We start from the raw sequence: 9,117 nt of genomic DNA, 5'->3' as shown, positions 1-9,117 counted from the left end.
GCAGCCCTGGGGAGAGAGCGGCGGAGGCGGCTGCGGGGGAGCTGCCGGCAGCCGCGGCTCCGCCGTGCGGGATGGGCGCGGGCAGCTGCGGCAGCTCCCGGACCGGCACCGACCTCTAGCGGTTGCGGCACAGGCAGAGGTGCGGGAGGCGGGACAGGCAGCGGGAAGGGCATCAGGACAGGCATCTTTCACAAGCTCCATCGCCAGGCTCGCTCCGCTTTAAGGGGCCAGTCAGAAAGCTGGGGACGCGTTTTTGAGCAGGAGGTGGGTTGACAGGACAAGGGGTGATGGTTTGGACTTCAAGGGGGAGAGTCAGACTGGGTATTAGGAAGAAATTCTTTACAGTGAGGGTGGTGAGACACTGGACCAGTTTGCTCAGGGAGATTGTGAATGTCCCATCCAAGTTGGATGTGGCCTTGAGCAACCTGGGCTACCAGAAAGTGTCCCTGCCCGTGGCAGGGAGTTGGCATTAGCTGATCTTGAAGGTCCCTTCCAACCCAACCTGTTCTGTGAGTCTATAGATGCCTTGTGTTGGGTGAGCCCAGCTCATATCCTGAGTGATGCCAGGGTAAACCAACCCCTTCCCCAAGGGACCGTGCATCTGAACCCACAGCCTGCACCCTTCTAGCCTAACTACATGGAGTCCTTTGAGACCACTGCTTTCCCCTCCACCCCCCCAAGTTATTTATTAGTGGAATTTTCACATTTAATTTGAAAATTAGTTTAACTTTGCCTCAGATATTATTTTTCAGCCTAATTGAAATGGGGGGTGTGTGTATGTGTGTGTGTGTGTGTGTGTATGTGTGTGTGTGTGTGCCTCCTAATTGCTTTGGAGAACCTAATAAGAAGCTCCTTAAAGCGACAGAGGGCTAAAAGCTGGAAGGTTTTGATAAATTTAACATTAGCTTAACATTTCCACCGGGATTTGAAAGTCTCAGGCTCTCAAGGATGTTTGCCTGAGCTGTGTAATGCAATTTGTCCTTCTTCAGGGAGCTGTGGCCATGCCCAGCTGACTGCAGGAGGGCTGCAGTGTGCTGCAGCCGTGCCAGGGAAGGACACAGGGGCACATGGCCCTGTGACACTGGCTGGTGGGGCAAAGCTTTGGCAAATGCCAGGCCAGAGCTGGCAGCTCAGCTGGGACCAGCATGGTGCTGGCAGCACGGAGGGTATGTGAGGGATGCCAGGTGCATCAGTGTGTGCTCTCCATGGGCACTCCACTGTTCTGGAGTTCTCATTGCTCTAGAGCTTCTCTCATTTTTTCCTTCCCTCTCTCTCTTCTTTCCTCCCTTCCTCCCTCTCTACCTTCCTTCCTCCCTCCCTTCCTTCTCTCTCTTCCTCCTCTCTCTTCCTTTCCTTCCTTTCCTTCCTTTCCTTCCTTTCCTTCCTTTCCTTCCTTTCCTTCCTTTCCTTCCTTTCCTTCCTTTCCTTCCTTTCCTTCCTTTCCTTCCTTTCCTTCCTTTCCTTCCTTTCCTTCCTTTCCTTCCTTTCCTTCCTTTCCTTCCTTTCCTTCCTTTCCTTCCTTTCCTTCCTCCCTCCCTTCCTCCCTCCCTTCCCTTTCTTCCCTTTCATAAAAGCTGAGTTTGCTCTTTAGATCTCACAGGTCTGCCAAACCCCATCTGTGTTCTGAGATGGGGTGGGTTGGTTCCTCAGCTTCAAGGGTAGAGCTTCTGCCTCTCTTGTACCCACTCCTCTGGCCCCACATCCTCACAGGGTCCCACTGCTGCTTCCCACCCGTGGCCTCTTGAGTGGAAACTCACCCACCAGGCCTGAGCCTCTCTCTGCTCATGAGAGTGAAACCCAGCAGGGCTCCCAGGCTCTGCAGAACAGGGATCAGATGTTCTATCTGCCCTTGGCTCTGATCCTGATGGTCAGCAGCATCTCTCCAGGCCAAGCTGGTGCCTGCTGCAGGGCAAGCAGCTCATCACAAAATGCTGCATCAGCCATTTCCTGGGCATGATCTCAGCTGAAGCACCCAGCTAAGGACCAAGCCACCAGCCCCAGGTGCCTGCCACACCAGCACATGGACACAGCCTCTCTGGGAGGTTGCTCCCTTCCAGCCTCTAGCCCATAAGGTGTAAGAGGTGACAGAGGGCAGGTAGCTCACTGCCCAGAATTTGGAGACACTCCCCTGCTGAATTCCCTCTTTGTGACCCTGGGCAAGGCTCTGCCTCTCCAGCTGACAGTAAGGCAGCTGATGAGGGGCAGCTGAGAGAGAGCTCACTCAATGCCCTTCAGATGTGGTTGGGCCCTACAGGAGTGGGGCTCAGGTGTCACCAACAAGAGGTATTTACCTGGGTAATTAACATCACTTGATTTAAGTGAAGCTGTGGGGGCAGCACTTGGCTTTGCTGAGCTGTGAGACTGAGCTCCCCAATGGCAGAGAAGTTGGGGGTTAGGGTCAGAACATCACTTCTGACAAATAGCTCTCAGTGTGGTTTGAGGCTCCTTGAAATAGCATCTAGATGTGCTTCCCCCTTCGTTTCCTGGGCACTGTGGGCCATCCATAAATGGAATACACCTTTCAGCTCCTGAGGATTTTGGCAGAGGAGCCCCAGCCCGGGCTGGTGTCAGCTCTGAATCTACAGCAGCGTTTCCTGGCTACCTCACAGGCAAGTTCTGCTGGGTGCTTGCTTGCTCTCGAGGGTGAGCAAGGAACAGGAGCAGTACCAGGTTCATGGAGTGGGCTCCAGCCCCCCACCTGCACTGGTGTGGCTGTGCACCTCCCTGCGAGGGGAAGAGGGTGACTGGCAGGGGGGCGAGGGGGGGTGGCTGGCAGGACCCAGTTTCTGTGCTTATTTCCCCCGTTAACGGCTCCCGAGGAACTTTGTGACACTGCCCAGATTTGTTCCGAGCGTTCCAGGGGTGGAAAAGGAGCCTTTCCCTGCAGACTCCGGAGGGACCCAGCCAGCCGGTCGGAGCTTTCCCTCCCGGGGCTGGGGGCTCCGGTGTGCGTCGCACACCCTTCCCCCGCCACCCCTACCCCTCAGGCTGCACCCCTGCTTCCTCCGGCATGCCCGTGGGGGGGAGCGGCCATTGCATAAGGCTTTACATAACCGGGCACGGTGATGTGACCCCCACGGGCCGGGCCAGGTTTCCCCCGCCCGGGTCCTCCCCGGGTGCCGAAGGAGGCGGGAGCGCGCAGGAACCGGCGCAGCCGCCCAGCCCCGCGGGGAGCGGTGCCGGTGCTCGGGCGCTGCCCAACGCTGGGACAGGTCGGAGAAGGAGTGTGGTAGGGGGAGTCCCCCCCTGCCCCGGCCGGACCGCTCGGCCCCCGCCCACCCTGCGGCAGCGCTTCCCGCCAGCCGCGCTACTGGCCCCGGCCCCGCCACCGGCATGGCCTCGGGCAAAGCGGCAGGGGAGCGGCGCTGGGAGCTGGTGCGCTGGTGAGTGGAGGGGGTGCGGTCCTGGGCTGGGGGTCCCGGCAGGGTAGGGGGAACCCCAGCAGGCGGCACTGGTGGGTAAGTTTGCAAGGGGGGCACCCGGCTCTGGTGTGGGGAGGGGGCGCCGGGGCGTGGCCCAGCCCAGGGGAAGTCCTGGCTGCTGCTAGGGAAGAGAGGAATTCCGACCGGGAGGATCTGGAGGCTGCTGGAGGGGACCTAACTCCGCAGCCTCGGGTCTCCGGGGCACTCTGAGGGTCGTAGTGTTGTCCTGGGTGTGGGGGTCTGGGGGGGTGTCCCAGTGGGGCGGCTGCTGCGAGGGGCACCCCCGGCACTTGGGGTCCCGTTGAGGTGCAAGAGTCGAATCCCAAAGCCGGACCCTGCTGCGGGGAGATGTCCCAGCCCCGCACCGGGGGAACGGGGGTGCAGCGGCAGCAGCGTGGCCCGGGCACTGCCGGGGTGCTCTGGGGACGCCCTGGTTGGTATCGTGGGGTGGAGGGTGCCGAGGTTGCCCCCGGCTTTGCCTGGGGACCTGCTTCACCGCCCTGGGGACGGGGCGATGTCGGTGACCGGAGCGGCCGGGCCGGGCTGGCATTTGGAACAAGCTCTCTCTCTCTGTTGTCATTTTCAATTGTGCAGTTTGTGACGTCCGGAGCTTGTGACTTTTGAGCAGGGCGCTGTGGCGATGCCAGGCTCTGACTGGGGTGACTCCGGCCTCGGTGTGGGGCTGCTGATGTCAGAGCTGGGAGCGGGCCCGGGACTCTCCGGGGAGGGGGGAGCAGAGCCAGGCTGGACGCTGGGGCTCCCGGGCTGGGGAGGGATCCCTGCAAACACGGGGAAGCGGCAGAGAATTGCTCTAAGCTTGTGAAGTTGCCTTTTCTTTCCCCTTTGTTTCGTTTGCCCCCTCCTCAGCAGCCTGGGGAGATGTTCTTCTCCCACTCAGAGCAAAACAGTTCCAATGGCTCCTTGGCTGGGCCGTTCTTGTGCCCCTGCACCCTCACCCCGCCTCTTCCTCCCCAGAAGCCCTCCTGGCTCTCCCGCCCTTGCTTTGTGCAATGCTCTCATATGCAGGAGCTGCAGGGCAGCGTTGGGACTGCGCTGTGCTTGGTTGCTTTTACCAGGAAAATTATCAGGTCAGTCTGTTCCAGGGAGGCTCAAGGAGCTTCTTTGCCGAGAGCAGCAGGTCCTGATTTGAGTCCTGCACTGCCCCTGGTTCTGGCAGGACCTCATGCTCCTGGGCTGGGCAATTTTTGGGTGTGCAGCAGAGCCCAGCAGCGGCTTGTCAGGGCTTTGGGGGGGCCAGTAGCACTGACGTGACCCCTTGGAGCCAGTGCAGTCAGATCCCTGCAGTTAATGTTGGGAAGGTACCACCTGGAGCACCCACAGGCAGGGAAGAGGGTCCCTAGGCTTGGCCCAGCACTGGTTTGGTTTTGTGGGTGAGCAGCTGTGTGTGTGTGCCTCCAGCCAGGATGAGAGGGGCTTTGAATAATTAATCACTTGCTGATGAAATTCCATGTCCAGAGGAGGGAGTGTGAAGCGCAGCTGCTGCTGGGACAGAGCAGGCAGCACGACTGTTCTGAGAGGGGGATGACTGTGGCTACCCACGCTTTGCCCATGCTCCTCCAACCCCAGCGACTGCCATCGACTCATCACATCAATACTGCTTAATAACCCTCAACATCTGGCCTGATGCTCGGAACGATGTTAGAGAGGCATCAGCCTCCTCCTGGAGCCAGTGATAACGCTGAGGGTAGGGCTGCTGCCGGGCAGAGGCCAGGTGGGAGCTGCTGGAGGCGAGCTGGGTGTGCCCGGGGCGATGTGGGCCACAGTGAGAGGGAGCACGGGGGGCTGGGAAGCTGCTGTCCCCCTCCTCTGGGGGATGCACTGGAAGGGACGCCCTGTTCCAGCCCTGGTCATGTGCAGTGGGAGTGTCTGCTGCTGACCAGGGCGGGACGGGGACGTCGCAGGGATGCACATGGATGGGGCTGGAACGCCAGCTCGCTGCTCCCGCTGAGCAGCACGCTGCTGCTGCTGGACGCGCGGCGCCGCCGAGCCAGCCGCTCCTGCAGCTCCCCCTGCGCGCTCCTGCGCTGATAAATATTTCAGTCTTCCCTGCTGTTATTTTTAGGTACGTGCGAGAGGGACGGTTCCGGATCGAGGAGAGGACGCTGACGGCTTTCCAGTGGCTGTACTCGCCCCACCAGCACCGCATCGTCAGCCGGGCGGACCTGGGCTCACCCAGCAGGTAAGGAGGGCGGTGGGCGCAGGGCTGGGGAGCACTGGCACGTCCCCTGCCCCTGCTGCCAGCAGCCTGCCCTGTCACAAGCCTCGTGGGTTTGGTGTGGGTCTCCTGAGTCTCAGCCTGTCTCTGGAGCCCTACAAACATCTGAGCGTCTTGGGGCTCATTTTGAAGCGAGGTTCCTGAGGCAGAGGTTGCAGCTGGGGGCTGCCGGTGTCGCAGGAGCAGCCCTCTGGTGTAGAGCGGTGGAATGGACGAATTACTGACTGCCTCCCCAGACTTTAAAGTCCCCCAAGCACACAGCCTCGTGAGGACCTGCTGTAGGCATGTGGCACACCTGAGATTTACTTTAGAAGTAAACTGGGAGCCAGGGGCTGCACATCTCCTGGCCACAGGGGACCTCTGGAGATTTCTTCTGACACCAGGATTTCATTTGGTGTCTAAGCTCTCCCCTTAGCAGCCCTGTGGGGATGGGAGCCACGTCCTGGGCATGATACCCTGGGCACATGCTGTGGCTCTCCTGCTGAGGCTGGCATGCTGCTGTCAGTTCAGATCCCAGGCTTTGGTGACCCAGGCCTTGTGGGCATCACGGCTCACACCGTGCAGCGTCTGCCCCCTGCCTGCTAAGAGCACTGAGACACGGCCAGGCCCCACGTGGCTGCATGGGTAAAAGCTTTTCCCTCTTTATTTCAGCAGCAGTTTTGCTCTGAGAGCCCTCAAAGCTCTGAAGTGTTTATCTGCTGGAGTCACATGTCCCAAGCCCATGGCAGGAGGGAGGGAGAGATGCCTGCAACCATGCCTCGTGGGGAGCATCTTGGAGGCTCCCTGCGGGATGAGGAGTCTTGGGGAGGGGACGATGCTGCAGAGCCCCTGGGCTGGGTGGGGAGGACATCCACACCTTGAGGAGATCTCCTGGAGCAGGAGGGAGGTGTCCCAGTTCCCTTGGCAGGAGCCACGGTGTGTGCCACGGCCGGCGGCTTTCCCAAGGCAGCGATTCCTCCGCCTGCCACCGGAGAGGCTTTCCAAACCCTGGGATGACTCTGCTGGCTCTTGGCTTTAATCTTTGCAAATTGCTATCAAAGGCTGCATTCATCTCCCCCCTGCTGCACACACATCATGGCCATGTGGAGCTTCAACGTGTGTTAATGCCATTCATAATTAATGCCAAGTGCCACTGGGGTTAATTCCACTGGATTCGTTTGATTTCCCGGGGGAGTGCTGAGAAGTTACCTGGAAAAGTCTGGTGGAGTGTGGGGGACATCTGTGGCCTGATGGTGCCTGCATCCCTCTTACAGGCATGAAACCTTTACCCAGGTTGAAAGTGGGGCCCCCAGAGCAGCCCAAGGGCAAACTCCAGCTCAGCAAGTCCTAGGTTTGCCTGACTCTGGAGCAGCCAGGGGAAGCAGCTGGCTCGGGGAGCAGAGCTGCTGGCCTCACTTGGGGTACAGCCCTGGAACCATGGAATCATTAAGGTTGGAAAAGACCTCTAAGGTAATGAAGTCCAACCATCAACCCAAAGCCACCATGCCCACTAAACCATGTCCCAGTAGCCATGCCACTTGCTTCAGCAGCTGCTCCATGGGACAGGAGCAAGGAGGAAGCTGCACTGGGAACCTGGTATCACCTTTAAGCTCCTTGTCTGCCCTTGGCAGCAGGGAGGTGTCCTGCAGCCTCCTGGCCCTGTGTGTTCTCACTGGTGGGTGAGGACCAGGGCATGGCAAGTGGACAGCCATGCCCACAGCCAGCACTGATGCTTGTTTTGGCTGTGGCACATCACTGTGGAGGCTTCAGCTCGGGGATGTTGATGTTTCAGTGCCCTGGGTGGCACCCTGACACGGGTGCTCTGTGGCATTTCAGGCTGTCACATTATTTATCTGTCACATTAATTGGATCTCTGTCTCTGTTTGCACTTGCTGCCTTTCCTCTGGGTAATGGCAGTGACAGAGCTGAGCAAGAGGCTGCCTGCCCTGCTGGGGAGGGATCCCACAGGGGGGTGGGGGTTTGATTAGCTTCAATATTTATGGACACTCATGTGCTCACTGGTCCCACCTGAGCAGCACTTTCTAGAAGGTTGAGAGCTTGGGTCCTGCTTCCCACAGCCAGGTTGGTTTTGCTGTGGTCCCACACTCGGTGTTCAGTCTGGAAGCAGCAGCTGCTGCTGCTGGCTGAGCTGCTATGGGATGAGCCTCTCCTGGGGCTCAGAAAGGCTGGGAGCAGCTGGGCCCTGCTGCTGGGGCCAGTGTGGTGCCCATGGTTTTCTTCTTACACCAGGCTTGCCCTGTGTTGCAGCCTGGAGGGTTTGGAGTTGTGTGGCTTTTGGTCACCTTGTGCCACGCAAGGTGGATGCCCCATGAGTTAGAAAGGATAGGCCTGATGGTGGGAATGGAGGCTGGGCCTTATCCTTCCCTGGGTACAGACTTTGGCCCTGGAAGCTCTTCTTTTGTCTGGTCCAGGCTGTATCTGTCTTTACAGGCAAAGGGGCTCACATGCAAGACCAAAGTCTGCTGTGAGGAGCAGCTGAGGGTGCTGAGGTGGTTCAGCCTGGAGAAAAGCCTGAGGCTTCTTCTGAGGCAACCTTCTGGCTCTCTCCAGCTCCTTGAAAGGAGGCTGGAACCAGGTTGGGGTTGGTCTCCCCTCCCAAGGAACAGCTAACAGGACAAAAAGGAATGACCTCAGGGAAAGGTTTGGGTTGGACATGAGGAACAATTCCTTCCCCAAGAGGGTTGTCAAGCCCTGGCTCAGGCTGCTGAGGGCAGCGGTGGAGTCCCCTTCCCTGGAGGGGTTTCAGAGCCTTGTAGATGTGGTGTTGAGGGACATGGTTCAGTGGTGGGCTGGCACTGCTGGGTTAATGGCTGGACTTGGTGATCTAGTCTTTGTCTCAGCCAAACCGACTCTGATTTTCCAGTTATTTGTTCAGTAATCCTCTCTTTCCCTCTAAAAGCCCCAGGCAGGTGTAATGGGCAGGAGCCTCACCTTTCCTGGTGGCTGTGGCTCCAGGGATGCTTCCCAGGTCCCCGTGGTGTATCTCGAGCCTCATGTTCTTCCCTTCAGCCCCATAAGGGAACCCAGTCCCAGTTGTCAGTTTGCTGACACACTTCACCCGAGCAGCGCTGCTCTCCCTCTGCAGGGGTGATGCGTAGGGGGGCAGGCAGGGCAGGGCTGTGCAGGCAGGGCTGGGCAGGCGGAGGTGTAGGCAGGGCAGAGCAGGCAAGGTGCGGGAGGCGGCTCTGCCCCCCGGCAGCCTCCATCTCGGCGCTGTCGTGGCCGGGGCTGCCAGCTTGTCCCCGCCGGGGGTCGCGGAGCTCCGCGGGTGCGCAGCGGCAGGCGCAGGCTCCTCCGCGGGCGCGGAAGCTGCGGGGCTGGGTCCGCAGAGCGCAGCGAGGAGCGGGAGGTAAGGGGCTGCGAGCTGCCCGAGCCCGGCTGCGGGCGCGTCGTACGGAGGGGTCTGCATGGCGGGGGGCGGCTGGGGGGCGGACGGCGGCGGTGAGGCTTCGGCAGCGG

General features: G+C 59.8%; 1 protein-coding gene across 1 annotated transcript in view; it reads left to right on the top strand.

Moving 5' to 3' along the window:
* Window positions 1-3,300: 3,300 nt before the first annotated feature.
* RAP1GAP2 (RAP1 GTPase activating protein 2) overlaps window positions 3,301-9,117 on the top strand; it is a 64,868-nt gene continuing 59,051 nt past the window's right edge. The window contains exons 1-2 of the mRNA XM_054166340.1: window positions 3,301-3,383; window positions 5,506-5,622. Coding sequence (XP_054022315.1) covers window positions 3,334-3,383; window positions 5,506-5,622 — 167 coding nt within the window. The 5' untranslated portion in view covers window positions 3,301-3,333. The remainder of the gene's footprint in view (window positions 3,384-5,505; window positions 5,623-9,117) is intronic.

The sequence above is a fragment of the Dryobates pubescens genome, chromosome 13, assembly GCF_014839835.1.
Source record: "Dryobates pubescens isolate bDryPub1 chromosome 13, bDryPub1.pri, whole genome shotgun sequence".
In the NCBI taxonomy this organism is placed as follows: domain Eukaryota; kingdom Metazoa; phylum Chordata; class Aves; order Piciformes; family Picidae; genus Dryobates; species Dryobates pubescens.
The sequence above is the reverse complement of the archived record's forward strand: the minus strand, read 5'-3'. Positions and strand labels throughout refer to the sequence as shown.